Here is a 21562-nt window from a genome sequence, read left to right as displayed (position 1 = left end):
CAAACAAAAGGAAATATAGCTTTAAAGATTACAGTCTGTCTGGTCAGCTGGTGTGGTGTGGTACTCCTACTTTATAGTAGATAGTGTGTAGGTAATCATTTATATTAACTATGAACTCTGAGAAATCTGTTTTTGTTTTAGTTAATTTTCTGATGCAGTTTGAAGGACTGTGATATTTTCTCTGAAGCAACTTTAATATGAATTTAGAGAAATCGATGTCTCAGTAGTAAAAATTGACCCTGCTTTATAGACATGAAATGTCCCTTTTGCTGTAGAATTAAGAGATGAAGAAGATGATGATGACTGCTTCATAGTTGAGCGAGCAGCGAGAGGGAAAAGACCTATTTTTGAGTGCTTTTGGAACGGACGCTTAATTCCATATACATCAGTTGAAGAGTAAGTTTTCATTGCTGTGGACTACAGTTTTCAACCTAATCTTTTTTTTTTTTCAATTGAAAATAGACTTTTTTCATTCTTTATTAGTCTGATTGCAGTTACTCCTCCTCCAATTCCTCCCACATCTTCCCACCCCCTTGAATTCACATGCTTTCTTGTTCTCTCTCACTAGAAAACAGTCATCTAAAAAGGAAAGAAAGGAAAAATAATAAAATAAGGTAAAATAAAAACAAACACACCTGAACAGTTCAAAATGAACAATGAGTAGGAAAAGAGATAACCAAAGAAAAGGTATAAGAAACACATACAGGCACAGAGACACACATACTCGATAGAAATCGCATAAAAAAATCAGAAACCATAATAAATATGTAAAAGAATTTTTTTGATGCCTACACAAAGCATAATGAGAAAAAAACAAAACAGCCCTCCCCCCAACTGCAAAAATACAGTTGAGTTCATTCTGTATTGTCCATCTGCTGCTTGGCTTGGGGCCTGCTCTTAAGTGTGGTTTGTATACCCAGTGTTGGAGAAAACTAACTTTTCCTTTGCAAATGGTTATTAATTGGGCATGGCTTCCAGGTTAGGGATGGGAGCTTGTGTCTACTTTCCCTGTCAGCACTGGGGCCCTGTCTACCTTTCACCTGTGAAGACCCTATATATATGCTGCCTGCCAGTCTCTGAGTTCATATGTGTGTTGGTCCTACTGTGTCTAGAAGGCTCTTCAGCTCCTTCCATTTCCTCTTTTGAATAGTTCCTGAGCCCTGAGGGGCAGTTTGATGGAGACATTTCATTTATTCCTGAGTGTCCCACGACTCTTCATTTCTTCACACTGTCGAGTTGTGGATGTCAGTGTTCATTCCCATGTACTGCAGAAGAAAGCGTCTCTGGAAGAGCAAGGCACTGATCTATGAGTATAGCAGAATGTAATTAGGAGTCATTTTATTGCTGTGTTCCTTTAGCAGAACAGTATTTGGTTTCTCAGATCCACCATGACCTGTCTAGTCTCAGGTTCTAGGCCACCTGAGCTGCACGAAGCATGGGTTTCATCTCATGGAGTGGCCTAAATCCTGTCAGAGTGTATGGTTGGCCACTCCTGCATCTTTTGTGCTACTGTTGCACTGGCCTATTTTGCAGGCAGGTCACCATTGCAGATCAGAGGGTTTGTAGCAGGGTTGGTGTTTACCTTTCTCCTCGGGCAGTGTGCAGAGTACCTTCTGGTCCGTGAGCACTGGTCAGTAGAGGTGTAATGTAAGCACCAGGTAGGCACCAGCTTGACTTCTCTGTTCACTGAATTATATAGGTGTCATCTTCAGCAGTAGAGCTTTACCATCCAGTAGCCTTGGCAATAGTCTAGGGAGTTTTCCACTGGGCCCCTTTAACTAACAACTCAATTATATGTAACCTACTCCTGGCACTGGAGGTTTTATTTCATGGCTAGAGATGTCTAGTTGGGGCTTTGTCTCCCTGATTCCATTTAGATTTCTTTTATATATGTGTACATTTTAAGATACTTTTATTGTAATAAGTTTCCATATGACCCTTTAAATGGCTTTTATTTTAACTGGCTCACCCTGTATTCCCTCCCATATTCCCCCTCTTCCTTCTCCCTCTCCATTTAATCCTCCCTGTTCTAGGTCTCACTGCCCCCACCCATCTATAACTGTCTAGTCTATTTCCCCTCCCCCACCTCTAATCACTTAACCATACCTAACCTCTGTGGTTATCCAGATTATAGCCTAGTTACTGAAGACTTAACAGCTAATACCCACACATAAGAAAATACATACCATTTTCTTAACAGCTGAGTAATACCCTATAGTGTAAATATACCACATTTTCTTCATCTATTCATCTGTTGAGGGCATCTAGACTGTTTCCAGTTTCTGGCTATTATGAATAACAGCAGTGAACATAGTTGAGCAAATAACTCTGTAGCAGGATTTAGCTTTGGGTATATCCAATGAGATAATCGTGTATTGTTGTTTTCTTTCAATTTATTTGTATGATAGAGTACATTTACTGATTTTCATATGTTGAGCCATCCCTGCATTTCTGTGATGAAGCCTACTTGATCATGGTAGATGATCTTTTTGATGTGTTCTTGAATTTGGTTTGTAAGTATTTTATTGAATATTTTTGCATCTATGTTCATAAGGGAAATCAGTCAATAATTCTCTTTCATTGTTGAATATGTCATTTGGGTATCGGGGTAACTGGCCTCATAGAATGAAATGAGCAGTGTTCCTTCTGTTTCCATTTTGTGGAATACTTTCAGGAGTACTGGCATTGACTCTTCTTTGAAAGTCTGGTAGAATTCTGTGCTGAAACTGGCACTGGGCTTGTTTTGGTTGGGAATTTTATGATTACTGCTTCTGTTTCACTGGGGGTGATAGATCTATTTAAATTGTTTATCTGATCTTCATTTAACTTTGGTAAGTAGTACCTATTGATGTTTCTTTTAGATTTTCCAGTTGGATAGAGTACAGGTATTCCTGTACTCTATTAAGTATGCCCTTATAATTCTGTTAATCTCTGGGGTGTCTGACTTTTCTGTCTTTATCCATTTTTCATTGAATAGTGAGTTGTTCAGTTTCCGTGATTTTGTAAAGTTTGTGTTGTATCTGTTGTTGTTGATGTCCAGCTTTAGTATGGTGGTCTTACAGGATGCCTGCTTTTTCCATTTTTTTGTATCCTTTGAGACATGCTCTGTGTCCAGTTGTATGGTCAATTTTGCAGAAAGTTCCACGAGGTGCAGAGAAGAACGTATATTCTTTTTTGTTTGGGTGAAATGTTCTATAAATATCTGTTAGGTTCGTTTGGTTTATGACATCAGCTAGCTCCAGCATTTCTGTTTAGTTATTGTCTGTATAACCTGACTGTTGTTAAGAGTGAAGTCTTCTACTTTCAATGTGTATAATCAAAATGTGATTTTAGCTGTGGTAGTGTTTCTTTTATGAATTTGGGCACCTTCATGTTTTTGGTGCATAGATGTTAAGAACTGTAATGTCCTATATGAATATGGCTAGACCAGTTTGTTTCTTAGGTCCATTTACTTGGAGTATCTTTTTCCATCCTTTTACCCTGAGGTGATGTTTATCCTTAATGTTAAGGTGTTTCTTGAATGCAGCAGCAGGACAGATCATCTTTGTGTCCATTCCTTTAGTTTGTGTCTTCTTATTGGGAAATTGAGTCATTGATGTTGAGAGAGATCAGCGATCAGTGTTTATTGGTTCCTGCCTTTTTGTTGTTATGGTATGGGTTTTCCCTCCCACTTTTGATTTGTTGGTCTGAAATTTATTCCTTGTGTTTCTTGGGTGTAGTTAACCTCTTCAGGTTGAAGTTTTCCTCCTAGTGTCTTCTTTAGAGCTGTATTTGTAAATATTAATTAAATTTGTTTTTATAGTACCATGTTTTTTCTTTCTCCATCTGTTGTCATTGAACATTTTGCTGGGTATAGTAGTCTGGGCTGGCATCTGTTAACCTAATCTTTTACTGACCAATAATGTTGTTCTGTTCCAGCTTTGACTGGTGTGCTCCTCCTAAGAAGAGAGGGCTTGCCCCAATTGAGTGCTTTAATAGAATATCTGGTGCATTGTTCACTAATGACAAGTTTCAGGTCAGCACAAATAAACTGACATTTATGGATCTTGAGCTGAAATTGAAAGATAAGAACACCCTTTTTACAAGAATTTTAAATGGACAGGTATGCCTTTTAAGTTTCAAGCTTTGAATATTTGCCAGTGATCTCTCTTTAAATAAAACGAGATGTATATGTTAAGTCATTAAGTAGGTTTTGACTAGTAGTTTGTATATTTAGGTACATTTACTCAAAAGACTACTGTGTTTAAATGATCAGTGTTTGTTGAAACAAACGTGTGTGTAAGTACATATGCCCATGAAGGCCAAAGGAGGGCATCAGTTCCCACAGAACTAGACTTAGAAGCAATGACTCACCCAAAGAGCAGCAAGTACGTTTAATAGCTAAGTCATTTCCCCTGCCAATTTAGTCAGGTGTGAGTATTATATAATATATATGTGCAATATTACATAGTACCCCATCAGTGTGTATAACCTTTATGCTTTGATATTATCAGTTAAGGTTTTGTTTCATTTTGTTTTTTAAGTCTTTGATGGTTTATTTTTTTTTTCCTTCAGGTTTTAGCTGTTTATTACACTAAAAATTTTTCAAGTTGGTTAAACTGTGTTTAGATAATATTTACCTACCTTTATTAGACCTCCTTCCCTGAATAAACACACATTTGGGAACGTCTCTTGTATGGCAGGCTTGAACTCATGGTCCTCCTGCCTCTATTTCCCAAGTGCTGGAATTCCATGCATATGCTACCCTACTCATCTTATTAGCTCTTAATGTCGAGGCTGTGATATCATCAAGCATTTCTACTTAACATGAATATGTATAATTGTGTTTCATGGGAATTGAACATTGACTATTGTGTAAGGCTTTCATAATATTTTTTGTTTGCTTTTTTGTACATGTTCGAGTGCATGTGTAGGGCATATATGTAGAGGTCAGGTGACAATTTGCTAGAATCAGTCGGTTATCTCCTTCCATTAGTGAGTTCTGAAGATGGAACTTGGGTTTCCAGGGTTGATGGCAAGTGTCTTCACCGCCTGAGCCATTCACTACCCCTTAACTATGCATTTTTTGTCTTGCTTTGTGAGTTACTGAAGCAGTGGGGGGCGGGGTATTGGGGAATACTTTTGGCTTAAAAGTGATTTGAGATTGATCAGTATTAAAATGTATACATTGGTAATGAAACAAAATTGATTCCATTGTCGAGACATTCTTAAAAGTTTAATAAGACTAATCGTGTACTTTTATATCTACATACCTCAGAATCATTTACTTTGCACTACTCTTTCAGTAATGTAATGCTTACCTGCCAAAAGTACTTTATGTAACAGTTTTTATACTCTTTCATTCTTGTAAGTTAAGCCATTTTTAATTTTGCTTCATTTTTCTGTATAAATATGGCATAAGGAATGTTATAAGGAAAAACATGCTTTGATGTTATGAAATCTCCTAAATTTGTGTAGGAAAAAGTGTGGCAAGATATTTTAATTTTTCTATAGGTTTTGTGATATGTGAAAGGAAAATGAAATGAGTGACAAATTTCTAAGGCTATATTTGTTTAATAATAACAGCTTTCATAAAACATTTTAAATTTTCACAGGAGCAGAGAATGAAAATTGACAGAGAATTTGCTTTATGGCTGAAGGACTGTCATGAAAAGTATGACAAACAAATAAAATTTACAATTTTTAAAGGAATAATTACCCGTCCAGATCTTCCCTCTAAAAAGCAAGGTCCTTGGGCAACATACTCAGCAATAGAGTGGGATGGAAAGATATACAAAGCAGGACAACTGGTAGGTTCAGCCTATGTTCAAATTCAGTTTTTAGTAGAATTGCCAACAATATTACATATATTAGGGTTCATCAACTACAAAAATGTTATGATAGTTTCTGTGGAACATGTAAAGAGTAAAAAAGAAACCGATTTTAATATACAGTTTGTTGTGTCGTATAAATCCTGTTTATTGCCAAAGGCTCCAGTAGTGAAGCGTTATTTCTTACATGACTTGCCTCACTTGAAATGGCAGTGTTGTATTAATGTGTTGTAAGATTTGTTTTTAGTTTTTAGTTGCAGATTAGAAAGACATGCATTCCCTCCATGACTGTGATGACTGTGAGCGGTGCCATCATATAGTTAAAGCCCTAGAAGTAGCAAGATAGCTAAAGAAGCAGAGGACAGAGGGAGCTGGTATCAGAGACTGAAAGGCTATCTAAGGGGACTCGGAGAATTTAGAGCATCCATGAAGCCACGTGTGGAGTTGCAGGGTGCCGGAGTAATCAGTCTGTCAGCTGCTTGGTGGACTTGAGTGAATGCTTTTCAGATTATATGAGCATGGACATACATAAACAATTCTGAGACATACAAAGCGTTGAGTTGGTTTTCCCTGCTACCTAATATATATGTGAATGAAAATAGCTTACAGTGGTTTTTTATTTACTTTAAATTTCTGAAGCTGTTGATATTACCTTTTCTTTTTCTTCTTCAGATTTATTTGTTTTATATGTATGACTGCTCTAGTCATGTATATCTTTATGCTAGATAAGGGCATGTGAGCCACCATGTAGGTGCTGGGAATTGAACTCAGGGCCTCTGGAAGAGCAGCCAGTGCCCTTAACCTGAGTCATCTGTCCAGCCTTTGATAATAACCTTTTCAAGGGAAGACGTTCAAATTTTGAGTTTTGAGACACAGTGTTACCATGTGGCTTAGGCTGACCTGTGATTGAGCAATCTACTGCTCAACTCCAAGTTCAGGGATTGTAAGTAGGCCCACCATGCCTGACTCATAGACAACTTCCAAGCTAATGTATTTGATGAAAATGTTACCTATCAAAGTCTATAAACACGTGCTTAAATAAGACGTAAGTGCTAGGATAAAGCATGAGGAACCTTGGCAGATTCCGTGGCAGGCAAGGGTGACCAATGGGGGCAGGGGGTTGGAGAACATGATGGGACAAACATGCCAGGCAGACAGAACTTAAGTGAGCAGTTTTATTAGAAAAGAGAAGGAAGGGGTGGGGTGAGGAGAAGAGCAGAGGGAGACGGGAGAAGTCCTGTCTGCCCCAGGGGAACACAGGAAAGAGAGTCTAAGTGGGCAGAGGTCTTTCTTTTAAAGGGGTCCTTTGCACCCGGCCTGACCAGGGTCCTGTCTGAGTGCATTCTGCCAGGGGACAGGGGCAGGCCAGCATAATGACTGAATCCTTACAGTGTGTATGAAGAAGCTCTGTCTTAACACAGATTCGCCAACAGTAAGTGCTTAGCCCCAAATATCTTACTTGTTTGTTTCACTGGTTTGAAGTTGTTGTCCACAAGAGTGTTCTTTGCATGCATAGCAGTTACATGAAGTAGTTAATATTAAACCTGTTTTCTCTCTAAAAATATTAATCTGAGTATTTATGTTAAATATTAGGTCAAGACAGTGAAGACACTTCCTCTCTTTTATGGAAGCATAGTAAGATTTTTCCTTTATGGTGATCATGATGGAGAAGTATATGCTACAGGAGGAGAAGTTCAGATTGCAATGGTAAGAAAGCAAGTGACTGGTAATTAATGAAAGCCTCTTGGCACCACTTCTATGTAAATTTTGGAATAAAGTTAATGATATTTTTGCTGGGCGGTGGTAGAATTTCAGCACTTGGGAGGCAGAGGCAGGCAGATCTTGTGAGTTCAAGGCCAGCCTGGTCTACAGAGCAAGTTCCAGGACAGCCAGAACTGTTACACCAAGAAACCCTGTCTCAGGAAAAAAAAAAAAGAATGCTATTTCAAAATTGTTTTGCATTTTATTCCTATTGAATGAAATGCTTGTTAGCACAATTTTCTTCTGTTCTATATTTAATATTTGTATGTTTTGCATATTTACGTATTATTATTAGTATAATAGTACTTTTATAAAAAGGCAAAATTCTGCTAGGGTCACAGATGAGTAATCACTGGACAGAATTCTGTTTTAAGAGTAAGTCACTAGGATGCAGACCTTTAATCCCAGCACTCAGGAGGCAGAAGCAGGCAGATCTCTGAGTTCAAGGCAAGCCTGGTCCACTAAGCAAGTTCCAGGACAGGCTCCAAAAAAGCTACATAGAGAAACCCTGTCTTGAAAAACAAACAAAAAAAGAATAAGTAACTCCAAGATTAAAATAAACCTCTCCCCCCCTACATTGTTTCTTGTTATTTGGATTTTACTAGGATTATATAGGTTAAATAAAAAAGTGAGAACATGCGTTGTCCTCCAGCCTCCACCAATGTGCCCACACACATATTCTGTGCACATACACAATAATAAATTTGGTTTTTCGAGACAGGGTTTCTCTTGGCTTTGGACGCTGTCCTGGAACTAGCTCTTTTAGACCAGGCTCATCTCAAACTCAGAGAGATCCGCCTGCCTCTGCCTCCCAAGTGCTGAGATTAAAGGTGTGCACCACCACCACCCAGCCACAATAATAATTTTTAAAGTTAGATTTTTAAAAGTGAAAATAAACAGTTAAGTGTAAGAATAGTTACTCTCATTTATATCCTTAATTAGGATGAAATTGATGTCTTTGAAAGAAATAAATGGATTATTTAGTTTGTTTAGTAACTAACCAACGTAGTTTAAATTATTATCTTTGCAATATTGGTATGAATTCTTATTCAGGAACCCCAGGCGCTGTATGATGAAATAAAAACTGTGCCCATTGCAAAGCTGGATAGGACAGTTGCTGAGAAAACAATTAAAAAATATGTAGAAGATGAAATGGCAAGGTAAGTCAAAATTTAAGAAACTAGGCTAAATAAAATAAGAATTGGGGTTGGACACAGTGGCACATGCAGAAGCAGGCTAATCTCTATAGTTAAAGGCTAGCCTAGTCTGCATAGACAGATACATGTAGAAGCTGGCTAGTCTCAATAGTTAAAGGCTAGCCTAGTCTACATAGACAGATACATGCAGAAGCAGGCTAGTCTCTATAGTTAAAGGCTAGCTTATTCTACATAGACAGATACAGCCAGCCAGGCCTATGTAGTGATACCCTGCCTCAAAAAAATAAAAAAGAATGAATAAATATTGCAATGTAGAATGTATATATAGTATAATTTTTTAACATATATATTTTAATCCAAGAATTGTAGTGCTGTTCAGTATTCTCATACGCGTTATGTGTCCTGAGGTGAATTAAGCATTGAAAGTTGTAGTTAGACAGGAACCTAGATTTATAGAATTTATCTACACTTATCTAAACTTATCTACAGTATCACATTTACTTATATCTTAACATGGGCAGTTAAAGAAAACTGTTTGGTATGGCTTATAGCTAGAGGAAATGAGCACTTTCTGGGAAATAAAGAACACTAAAAAGAAGTAGCCGGTAAGGTAGAAGCAGCTGTCCCCTTGCCTCCAGGACACTGAGGTGGAGGACATTGAGACTAGCCTGAGCTATGCCATTATATTCCAGGACAGTATATATTGATGTAGAGTGGGTCCTGCCGCCACTTTAAAATCAAACAAAACAAACCAAAAAAAAAAAGGAAAGAAAACGAAGTAGATGAAATGTCTCTTTTTGGACCAAGTTAATGATGCTATTTTATTTTGTCTTTAAGGGTAAATTGTACTATAAAGAGAAAAATCATGTCTCTTAGAGTTAATATCAAGATAGATTTTTATCTTGGTTTTTTATTAGGTATAGCAAGATTAAGTTTAACTGCTAAAAATTTATCAATATACCTAATATTCTGGTAATTTGCATATTTCTAATTAATGCAGTAACTAACTATATTGATAAAACATTAATATGCTGGTTTTATAATAGGCTCCCTGATAGACTGTCTATAACTTGGCCTGAAGGAGATGAATTATTGCCAAATGAAATCAGACCTGCTGGAACCCCAATTGGTATGTTTTCTAAGAGCCCCTTTGTTGGTTTGTCTTTATTTTAAATACTTTTATCTACTTCTAATGTATAGAAGCTATAGAATATTGGAAAGTAACATGAAACCGTTCAGGCTGTTGGTGGGCGATGGTGACAGCCTTTCTCTTCCTTCTGTACCTTCTCATAGGTGCACTGAGGATCGAGATATTGAACAAGAAGGGTGAAGCCATGCAGAAGCTCCCGGGGACAAGTCACGGAGGGTCTAAGAAGCTGCTGGTGGAGCTTAAAGTCATACTACACAGTAAGGACACAGATTAGTGTGGGCCTTCAGTGAATAGATGAGAAACACTGTCTTTAATTTTTGATGACTTTAATCTGATTAACACAGCAGATTTGGTTAAAGTTACAAAATAGAAATTAAGGTGCACTCTTCCGTAAAGTCAGATTGGACAGCTCAACTGAGGAACCAGCTGAGTGCCCCAAATCAGGGACTAAGGAGTTTTCTGTGGCTTGGGAAAAGGAAACTAATCTGCAAATATCTGAGTTGTCCTAGGAATTTGGAGGACATTTCCAGGAATTGGAAAAGAAGTGATTTGATCAAATCATCCCTAGGACTTTGGCAGAGGCATGAGGAACTCTGTGAGTTGAAAGCTAGCCTGGTCTACAGAGAGAGTTCCAGGATATCCAGGGCTACACAGAGAAACCAAAACCAAAAACCTCAAGAACTTAGGACTTTTGACCCAAGGTCATATTTGGACAGAGGCAGTTGCTTGATGCTACAACTAGTTATGTCCTTCAGCTTGTGGGTAGCTGACCTGTGGAGCACAGCTAACTGCTATAGTGAATGGCTAACCACCACAGCACACAGCTGTGTCAATGTTTTAAGGTCAATATGTATATACTATGTTATATGAGGTATTGCAGGTTTGCTAGACATCATTTAAAGTATATGGAAGAGCCTCTTTTGATTGTTTATTCTGGTAATCTCGGTATTGGGAGGCTGAGGCAGACAAATTATTGCAAGTCTGAGGCCACCCTGGCCTGTATAGTGAGTCCCAGGCCAATCTAGGCTAAATTTTGACACCTGTCTAAAAGCAATAAAACCACACAAAAGAATAAAACTTACATGGGAAATCTTATAGCAGTTTTATTATGTCCTTTGCTTAAGTTATTGCAAAATGTTATTTTTATCTTATTTTGATCGATCATTCTTTTAATGTATTATTTAAATTTCATGTGAAAGGCAGTATTCAGATTCATTTTGTTATTTTATTTCTTTAAATTTCAAGTTATAGTCAGTTAGAATGCATGCAATAATTCTCAGTGAGAGGGAGGAGTTTTAATTTGGAATTTGATCTATTCAACACAATTGGTTCCTTGTTTTTGTTTTCCTTCATGTTTTATCCCATGGCTCTTAATACCTTTTAGTATTAGATACAAGCTTTCTAGTATGGGATACCCTAAAATCTTACATATTCTTGATCCTGGGCCCGAATCCATCCCCTCTCTGTTCCTGTTCTCACTGGCAGTGAGATATGTAACTTACTGTAGCTGGTTGTGTGTCGAGAAGCTCTCTTCGGAGACTTCTACTCAGGTATGGCTTGGATCTTTTTCGTCGTTGTTGTTGTTGTTGTTGTTGTTTGAGCCAGAGTCTTTAACTATGTAGCCCTATTTGGCCAGGTTGCCCTACCTCACAGATGTCCATCTGCCTCTGCCTCCTAAGGGCTGGGATTAAAGGCGTGTGCTGCCGTGTCTGACCCTGTAGCCTGAATCTTGATTTAAAGGGTGGAAAAGAATTTCAGATTGATAATTCCAGGCTCAGGTTGGTTGATTCACTGATGAATTCTACCACAAAGAAGAATTAACATCAGTGCTTCTGAAATTATTTTATACATCAGGAAAGAAAGGCACACTACCAAATTGTTTTTATAAAGCCAATATTGCAACAGAAAAAGATTACAGACAGATCTCCCTTGTGGACATAGATGGGAAAATTCTAAGCAAAGTATTTGTTGACCAAACTTAAAGAAAACATAAAAAGATCTTTCTTCATGATCAAGTAGATTTCATTTCAGTGGTACCAAGATTGTTCAACATATCAGTCAATTTAATATGTCACAAATGGATTTAAGGGGAGAAATTAAATGATCATTTCAAAAGATGCACAAAAGGCTATCAACAAAATCTAATACCATGTTATGATAGAAAAGCCCCCGAGGAAACTCAGAATAGAAGAAACATATCTCAGCCTTTTAAGGCTGTTTTCAGCATATTGATAACCAACATCATATTATTTTTTAAAGATTTCATTTTTACCTTTGTATCTGTGTGTCTGAGTATGTGCTTGGGCATTCAGGTGTCTTTGGGGGCCAAAGATGGTTTTGGCCAATAAGTATTTTAAAGTGTTTAACATTCTTAACTACCAGGGAAACATAATTATAGCAAAATGTCTATAGCTATTGTCAAGAAAACAAATACCATTTCTGATGGTGAGGATGTGGAGGAGGAGCCCTTACTCACTGTTGGGATTGTAAATTAGCATGCATGCTATGGAAGTAATAAGTGTGGGAGTTTCTCAGAAAGCCAAAAACAGAAGCCATATGATCACCTGTGCTGCTTTGTAGATGAAAAGAACTGTCTCTTACGCTAGAGCTGCCTTCTACCCTAACCCATCACTTCACCCTCAAAATGAAAGCATTGTAATGAGCTAAATAAATTTCCATTGTTTTTGCTCATTTGCGTAAGATAGTACTGTGTAGGTACTATCAGTACCATTTTATGAAGTGGGCAGCAAATAAAGATAATTGCATTTGGTGCTGTTGTAACACTCTGTATTTTTATATTATACTCAGTTTCTCAAGGCAGTATTTTCTTTTCTTTTATCAAGCTTCAAGTGGAAATAAAGAAATCATTTCACACATCAGTCAACATGGAGGAAAATGGCCTTACTGGTTTAAAAAAATGGGTGAGTTACTCTTAATTTTATTTTTTAGGTTTAAAATTTTTATATGTATGAATGTTTTGCCTGCCTGCATGCATGTGTGTACACAGTGTGCTTGCTTAGTACCAGTGGAAACCAGAAGGTTGTATCACATGCCCTGAGACTGAATTATGGATGGCTATGAACCAAACCTAGTCCTTCTGCAAGAGCAACAAGTAATGTTAATTGCCAAGCCATCTCTCCAGCCCCTGTTATGCTTGCCTTCCATGGTTGAGGCCCTGGGTTTGATCCCCATCACCACTATAAACAGCCCACACCCCTACATGGTTATTCACATCTATTGTAGCTACTCAGGGAGCTCAGCAGGGAGAACCACTGGATGCACTGGTTTGAGAACAGATTGGGCAGCCTGTTGAGATCCCCATGTCTCTGGGAAAGAAAATTATATATAAATCAGTATATGTTGGCATGATGTTTAATCTCTTCTTAATTTATCCAGAAAATATCCAGAAACTTGGTAATTATACATTGAAATTACAAGTGGTATTGAATGAAAGTAATGCAGACACATATGCGGGAAGATCACTGCCATCTAAAGCAATTAAGTTCTCTGTTAAAGGTAAGCAAAACTCTTCCTGTATAATACCATCTGCTGATGGCACCATTTTAAAACGGTGGGGTGAGGAGCGTCTTTCACATATAGTGTGAGATAAAGTTCTGTACTTACTTGCATGTTTGTTGTTGGCAACGGTTAAATCTTTGTACAGATTGTTTTTTTTTAGGTTTTTGTTTTATTTTTAATTATATATTAGTGTGTAGGCATGTGTACATGCATACAAGTGCCCACAAAATCCAGAAGGCATCCGATATCCTGGAGCTGTAGTTACTGGCATGGCTAGTCACTTGACAGTAGTGCTCGGAACCAAACTTAACTGCTCGGCCATCTTCCCAGTCTTTGCACAGATTTAAAATGCCGTCTTCATTATTATTATTCATTATTGTTATTGTCATTTCCAGTGTATGTATGGGTGTATTTCTGATCTCCCAATACATTTTCTCAACTTCTTTTCCCCTTTGTTTTTGTTAAAGAGGGCAAGCCAGAGAAGTTCTCATTTGGTCTTCTGGATTCCCCTTTTCGTGTTGGCGTTCCATTTAATATTCCTTTGGAGTTACAGGATGAGTTTGGTCACACTACCCAACTAGTATCTGATATTCAGCCAGTTCTTGAAGCAAGGTAATTGAAGATTTATTTGTATTTGTTGAGTATTTATTTTTATGTGTAAATTATATAAGGTTAGCACTGACATTAGTGTTTTAAGTGAATTTTATGATTCTTGGGGATTTATTTGACCCCAACCCATCCTCTGTGATACTATCAAGTGTAAATTATGTCACAGAAGTTTATTTACTAAATCTACTGTTGAAGTCATTGGAGTCTTAATCCATTTCCTTTTTACAAATACGGTGTGTTGTCCTGTGGCAATTCTGTTAGTTGCTGTTGTTTGCTTATGAATTAACAGCTGAGGCCTGGAGGATAGTTTAGTTTAGCCAATAAACCACTTGCCTTGCAAGCCCAAGGACCTGAGTTCCACCCCCAAAACCCAGGTAATTGAGTTTGTGTTCAAACATGAAAGACATTGTTTCCTTTGCTTTCCTTTCCTTTTCTTTTCTTTTCTCCCCTCTTCCCCCCTCTCTCTCTTTCTTCTTTCTTTTTGAAACAGTCTTGTTATATGGTCCTGACTGGCCTGGAACTCACTATGTATATCAAGCTGGTCTTGAACTTGTGGCACTCCTCCTACCTCTGCCTCCCAAGTGTTAGTATTACAGGTAAACACTACTAGCTGAATATTTTGTTACCTTTATAATTATTATTCTCTCATTTTTCCCTCCACCTTCATCTGTGAAGTTCCCTTGTTTTCTCTTTTGTATTGGATGTTCAGGAAAGAGTGTTATACCCAAATCCTATCTCCCAGTTCAGAAAACAAGATAAATGTAAAAGAAAAGTTACATTATTGGATAAACGTTGAACCATCATGCGATCACAGGCAACCTGCTAAGGAAATTTGCAAAACCAGAAAAAAAAAAATCTTACTCTTTGTTTTTTGTTGTTGTTGCTTTTTTTGTTTGTTTGTTTGTTTGTTTGTTTTGCGAGACAGGGTTTCTCTGTGACTTTGGAGCCTATCCTGGCAGTTGCTCTGGAGACCAGGCTGGCTTCGAACTCACAGAGATCTACTTGCCTCTGCCTCCCAGGTGCTGGAATTAAAGGCGTGGGCTACCAATGCCCAGCCTGTTGTTACTTTTTAATAGCCGAGTGAAAACAAATCATTCAGTTGACGCCTTTCAAATGATTGTGTTGGAGATGGTAGATTAGAGGTAACCATTACTTTAGTGGTTTTCTACATCTTTAAAACAAAAATATTAGGTGCTGGACTCCAGGCAGAGCTGGGTACTATGGGAAAGCATTGAAGTACGGTAAATAGTTGACAGCAAAAGACATGCAGAAATACTGAACAAAGAAACAACTCTAAGTGTGGAGTTAGATGACAGTGGAGCCTTGGCAAGCTCCTTGGGCACACACAACCTGGCACCCTGTAAAACACACATCAGACACAGACACGGAGAAAGGGCACTACACTCACAGCTTGGAGCCAATGCTGTGGTGGAAAATCCTCCTAAGTGGTTTTTTCCTCTGACATTGGTGAAGCAGTTGGAAGTCTTTGAATTTTCTATCTTCTACTAGTGGCTTCCTGTCTCCTGGATAAGCAGGCACACGTCCACTCCCAAGAATGTGGGCCCAAGGAGTCTTACTGTGACTTGGATGCAAACTGGGGAGAAGACGTCTATGTGGTGGGCAGTGCAGCCCTTTTCTTCTTGGGCTGCATAGTTTCCTCAAAGAATAATTTTCAATCTTTTTCCTTGCATAGGCTAATATTTGGTTCCTAGTCAAGGGACAGCACTGGGATAGGAGTGGAGGATGAAGCGGTCTCAGTGTCTGTGCTTTCAGCGTTTTCTTCTTTCTTTTTAGTGAGCTATTCCATTCTATTAGCTTATCTTCTTCCTCTAGTTCAGTGTTCTTTTGTTTTAGTCTGTTAAATTCTGGTATTTAAATATCCACCAATTTCTCTCCCCTCCATCCTGCCTGCCTTTTCTCTCTTCCCTTTTGCCCCATTTTTAAGAGTGCTGATATTGTCTATCAGCATCTTGTCAGTGTCTGTGACACATTTTTGATTTCCAGCTTTTTTCATAGCCATTTTCAGATTCAGCTTTGTTGCAACTATGAATTGATTTCCCATTGGCCTGTTATGTTGTCTTTGTTTCTTTTTCTTTATTATGTTTTGTTTTGTTTTGTTGTTATTGAGACAGGGCTTCCCTGTGTAGCTTTGGAGCCTGTTCTGGAACTAGCTTTTGTAGACCAGGCTGGCCTACCTCTGCCTCCCAAGTGCTGGGGTTAAAGGTGTGTGCATGTAATTACAGAATTACAGAACAAGCATGTAATTCATGGTGTCTTACCGAGAGCTGTTTTGTGTGCCACTTTACATCTTTCATGTTGATTTTGTTAAATATGTCGCAGGATGCCATTGTTTTAGCATAGGCTTCTGCAGTAGGCCCCAATAGACTAGGATGGAATAAAAAAAGAGTCACTTATGATAAAATTCTAGTAACCAAGGTAAAACTAAGTTGTTGATCTGAACGTCTAACAACTCAGAATTAGATGATAGACAGATATCCCAAATGGGAGGTTCAGTTGGCTATTGAAATGTTTTCAAAAACACTATTGAAGTGTTTTCTGTCTTAGCTGTTAGAGCAAAGAAGTAATGTGAAATAACCTGATGTTTACCAGTCAGTTATTGTCCTGTCTCCCGAGTGCTGGGGTTAAGGGTATGCACGGGTACATGTTCCTGTGAGTGCAGGTGCTCGAGGGCATCAGAGGCTTCAGATCCCCATTGTGCTGGCTCTTCTTCATGGGTGCTGCAACTGAAATCTGGCCACCTGTAAGAGTAGTGTGTATGCTTCATTACTGAGTCATCTCTCCAGCCCAAAGAGTAACTGCAAATGATCAGTGTGGACCATCAAGGTGGCTCAGTGGATAAGGATTCTTGCTACCAGGACTGAAGGTGTATTTTAGTCACTGGGATCCACATGGCTACAGGAGGTCAACTCTGACCTTCACAGATACTCATTGTGGGTGGCATACACACTTGCATATACAAGTGTCGACACATAACACACACACACACACACACACACACACACACACACACACACACACACACACTACATTGTAAATTGTCAGCATGCCTTTTCCACTCTTCATCTTTCTCTATGTAGGACTAGCCTAGATGTTTTGTTAATTGGAACACTGTATGAGTTGAAATGAAATAGTGTTACTCCACTGTGAAATCAAAGACTGTTGAGATCTTTATATTGTCATTTTAAGTCTTACTGTCTATTCAGAAAAATACCTATAAAACACTTGAATTCTATGCTTAACAAAAAAATTTTTTTTCTTACCTTAAGATGTGCTTTTAAACATTTTTTTTTCTCTCTCTCTCATTTTTAACCTGAGGGTGATAGCTAACCCAGGCCTTACTTGCAGTCAGCAATAGAAAAGGTACTCAATATAAATTGTAACAAGCTTACAGCAACATGAAAGCCACGTTGGTTGTTTAGACTTCTCTGATGCCATACTGCTTACTGAGTAGCAGAGATTGCCCAAAGTTCCACTGAGTGAAAGATGGAAGGGTTCCACAGAAAAGATGGAGGATACCTGAGTACACTATTGTGAACTTGTTGTACTTAGTATCTCTTTTCTTAGGGATGATGGATTGTGACAGAAAAGACCAAGGATACTTGAGTACACCATGTGAACCTGGTGTACTTACCATCTCTTCTTAGGGATTGGATTGTGGTCTACCTTTGTATTCTTGTTTTCTTACTGTAACAGCAGTGAGATACAGAGTCAAGGTTTGCATGTTGATACTCTTAAGTCCTACTTATGAAAAAGCTAATGAAAGGAAGCTAAGGCAGATTCCAGGGGTGGTTGCTAGTAAGGTTTCTAGTATAGGGCACACTTTTTTGCTTGTAGCTGCCCTTTTACTTTTTGTTTTGTTTCGTTTTGGGTTTTTTTTTGGTTGTTTTTAAATACTGTCATGGTATTTACACAGGCAAAATGGAAAAAGGCAAATTCTGCAACACTAGTGTTAGGGAGATTCTTTTACTGTGAAGCAAAGAATAATCAACAGTTAGCCCTGTGGTGGCAGGCATGTTACATCAGACTTATATTGGGCATATACTTGACTTACTCCTTGAGTCTTGCCCAACTCAACATGTGTAGTTTCTCTATTTTATGACAGTCTGTCATATTATTTTCAGTGTTTGCCCCATCAGTATCACTTACTTGCTTGGTCATATTTTTTTCTATTAGAGAATTTTTTGGAGCTAAATAGAGTAGCACACATCTTCAGTATCAGTACTGGGGAGGCTAAGGCAGGAAGATTATGAATTTGAGGCACTCTTGGCTATATAGGAAATCCCTGACTCTGTGTGTGTGTGTGTGTGTGTGTGTGTGTGTGTGTGTGTGTGTGTGTAGATTTTTAGGAATTTTCTTCATTTTCTTACTTACATTAGAAATTTTATTAGAAAAATGAATTAAACATGCCAGTAGCACATTTGCAACCTTATTTGTAGATAATGCAGAGGAATTTAAAAAAATCTTTTTTTTTCCCCCCAGTGGTCTGTCTTTACATTACAAAGAAATAACCAAAGGCCCAAATTGTGTAATTCAAGGTGTCGTAGCTAAGGGTCCAGTTAACTCTTGTCAAGGCAAGGTAAGCATTATACATAAATGATATAATATTTATTATTTGCTTCCTATTACAATAAATTGAAAATTTAATGTTAAATGACCTGGGTTTATTTTCCTTTGTTTTGCATTTTAAACAAGATCACAGTAATTCTGAGTTGTTAGAAATTTATCAGTGCTGTTACCTGACTTACTAGAGCAGTGTGAAAAGTCATTTCAATATCTTTAAGTTAAATGTTTTCTAACTGTCTTCATCTTCATTTCGAGCCATTTATTCAACATTTCTCTGTTAGTATTCCACTTCTGTTCTTTATTTTTCTTAGAACAGAAACCGAAATTTCAAATCAGTGAAAGAAACTTTAAGTATTTTAACATGTTTTGATACTTAGGTAAAGGGAAGTATTTGGTAAGGGTTATATATGGTTATGAAAGATACAGATATGGAGCTTCCTGGGGCTGGGTCTGTGTTAGAGTGCTTGGAAAGTCGTGGGTGTAGCCTTCCAGCACCAGCCCAAAGAAGAGACAGGGAACATGTAGTTTTCTTCAGATATTTCAGGTAGAGTAGCCCTGATCTGAATGTTTTTCTTTTTTAATTCTTTTAAGAGATTTTATTTATTATGCGTATCATATTGTGCCTGCATGTCTGACTGCAGGCCAGAAGAGGGTGCCAAATCTCATTACAGATGATTGTGAGCCACCATATATGGTTGCTGGAAATTGAACTCAGAACCTTGGAGAGCAGCCAGTGCTCTTACCCTGAGCCATCTCTCCAGCCCAAATTGTGCTTTTGTTTTTGGTTGGTGGGTTGGTTGGTTGGTTGGTTGGTTGGTTGGTTAGGTTTTGGTTTTTCAAGACAGGGTTTCTCCGTACTTTTGGAACCTGGCCTTGAACTCACAGAGATCTACCTGCCTTGCTTCCCAAGTACTGGGATCAGAGGCGTGCGCCACCACCACCCGCCCTAAACTGAAATCTTTTGAATGTTGACATGATGCCACAGTTAAAGATTGTACACAGTACCTTATTTTATAAACGTCAGTCAAAATGGCATATCAAAATTACTGTATATATTGAAGGTGATGTATTTAAGGTAGGAAATAGAAAAATTTCATGTTTAGACTTGGCTTCATTCCTCAGATAGCTTTGTTTATAGAGCTATTCTAGAATTCCAAATACTTCTAGTTCAAAACATTTTTATTTTATTGTGTTGGGGGTGTTTTGTCTGTGCACCATGTGTGTGTCTGGTGCCTAAGGAGGCCATAAGAAGGTGTCTGGTCCCCTGCAAACTGGAGTTAACAATTGTGAGCTGAAATGTGGGTGCTGGGAATCAAACCCAGGTCCTCTAGAAGAGCAGCCAGTGCTCTTAACCATCTCTCTAGACCTGTAATAGAAAACATTTTAATAGGTGTTACTTAACTTATTGCTTCATATTATCAAATGATATTAAACATCAGGTTTTATACTGAGACTTTTAAGTGTTAGCTGGACTTTAAAAAATGATTTCTAGGCTTTTAAAATTTTACTTTAAAATAACTAACTTTATAGAAAGGTTCAGAGATAACGAGCTTACAGGGTTTCTATGTTAATATCTCAAAACCACATTTTTTGCCTTTTTTTTTTAAATTGATCTATACATTTTCCCCAACTCCCCTTTCCTCCTCCCCTCTCCCCTTCTACCATCCTCTCTGCTCCCCCATGCTCCCAAGTTACTCGGGAAGTCTTGTCTTTTTCTCCTTCCTAGGCGGATCCATGTATGTCTCTCGTAGGGTCCTCTTTGTTACCTAGGTTTTCTGGGTTTGTGGCCTGTAAGCTTGTTGTCCTTTGCTTTATGTCTATTGTCCACTTATGAGTGAGTACATAATATTTGTCTTTCTGGGGCTGGGCTACCTCACTCAAGATGACTTTTTCTAGTTCCGTCCATTTGCCTGCAGATTTCAAGATGTCTTGGTTTTTTTACTGCTAAGTAGTACTCCATTGTATAAGTGTACCACATTTTCCTTATCCATTTTTTGGGTTGAGCGTCATCTAGGTTGATCCCATGTCTGGCTGTTATGAATAATGCTGCTATGAACATAGTTGAGCAAATGGCCTTGTGGTATGAGTGAGAACCACATATTTCTACACATGCTAATAAACATTAAGGCAGTAAGTATGAGTAAGAAAGCTAGACTTTATTTAGATATCTCCAGTTACCTTTCTGTTAAAAATGCATTCCAGAATATTCCATTCCAATTCAAAGTTTCTAAATTTAGTTTTTTAATTTTTTTAAAACTGAAATATCATTACAGCATTATCTTCCATCCCATCCCTCCCACATACCTGCCCCACCCCTTTGCTCTCTCTCTCTTTTTCTTTGTGTGTGTGTGTGTGTGTGTGTGTGTGTGTGTGTGTGTGTGTGTGTGTGTGTGTGTGTGTTTTCCGCTCAGTCTCTATATTGTTACTTGTATGTGTATGTTTTCAGGGCTGACCACTTGGTGTTAGATAACCAAATTGGGGCACTTATTCCTGGGGAAGACTATTTCTCCTGCTCTCAGAATTCCTTGGTTGCATCTAGTTCTTTGTCTAGGTTTGTAGTTCTGTGAGATCCCCTCTTTCCATGTCAGCTTGTCTATTGTTTTCATCCTTATTCAAGTCTTATTGAGGCAGCCCTGTTTTTGAGATTTAGTTGGTATCTCTTCTCTGACATTTCTAGGGGATACAGTCTCACGGCAGACTTCCTGTTCCTCCCACTCCTAGAATCTTTATGTCCCCTCTTCCTTGAGCCTTGGGTGCAGGAATTGTCTAGACAATTTATCTGTTGGGGCTGGTCACAACAGGCTCGCTTGTTCTGTGCATTTTGATTGGTTTTGATTTTCTGTAATGGTCTCTCTCTGATATAAAGATATTTCTTGGATGTGGGGGTGAGGGGCTACATTTAGGTTTAGGTGTAAGGATGCATGTTTAGAGTGTTATCAGGAATTATGCTAAGTAAAGTAGTGGTATAGATT

At 38.2% G+C, this 21562-nt stretch overlaps 1 protein-coding gene across 1 annotated transcript in view; it reads left to right on the top strand.

Annotated features, from left to right (window-relative positions):
- The window catches only part of Smchd1 (structural maintenance of chromosomes flexible hinge domain containing 1), a 101420-nt gene that overhangs the window by 28398 nt on the left and 51460 nt on the right, over window positions 1-21562 (top strand). Inside the window, exons 11-21 of the mRNA XM_027397834.2 lie at window positions 276-396; window positions 3919-4102; window positions 5595-5789; window positions 7404-7517; window positions 8625-8731; window positions 9775-9857; window positions 10022-10135; window positions 12722-12799; window positions 13275-13394; window positions 13865-14009; window positions 18507-18603. Coding sequence (XP_027253635.1) covers window positions 276-396; window positions 3919-4102; window positions 5595-5789; window positions 7404-7517; window positions 8625-8731; window positions 9775-9857; window positions 10022-10135; window positions 12722-12799; window positions 13275-13394; window positions 13865-14009; window positions 18507-18603 — 1358 coding nt within the window. The remainder of the gene's footprint in view (window positions 1-275; window positions 397-3918; window positions 4103-5594; window positions 5790-7403; window positions 7518-8624; window positions 8732-9774; window positions 9858-10021; window positions 10136-12721; window positions 12800-13274; window positions 13395-13864; window positions 14010-18506; window positions 18604-21562) is intronic.

The sequence above is a fragment of the Cricetulus griseus genome, chromosome 2 (genome assembly GCF_003668045.3).
Source record: "Cricetulus griseus strain 17A/GY chromosome 2, alternate assembly CriGri-PICRH-1.0, whole genome shotgun sequence".
NCBI lineage: Eukaryota > Metazoa > Chordata > Mammalia > Rodentia > Cricetidae > Cricetulus > Cricetulus griseus.
Note: the sequence above shows the minus strand (reverse complement) of the source record. Positions and strands in the feature narration are given on the sequence as shown.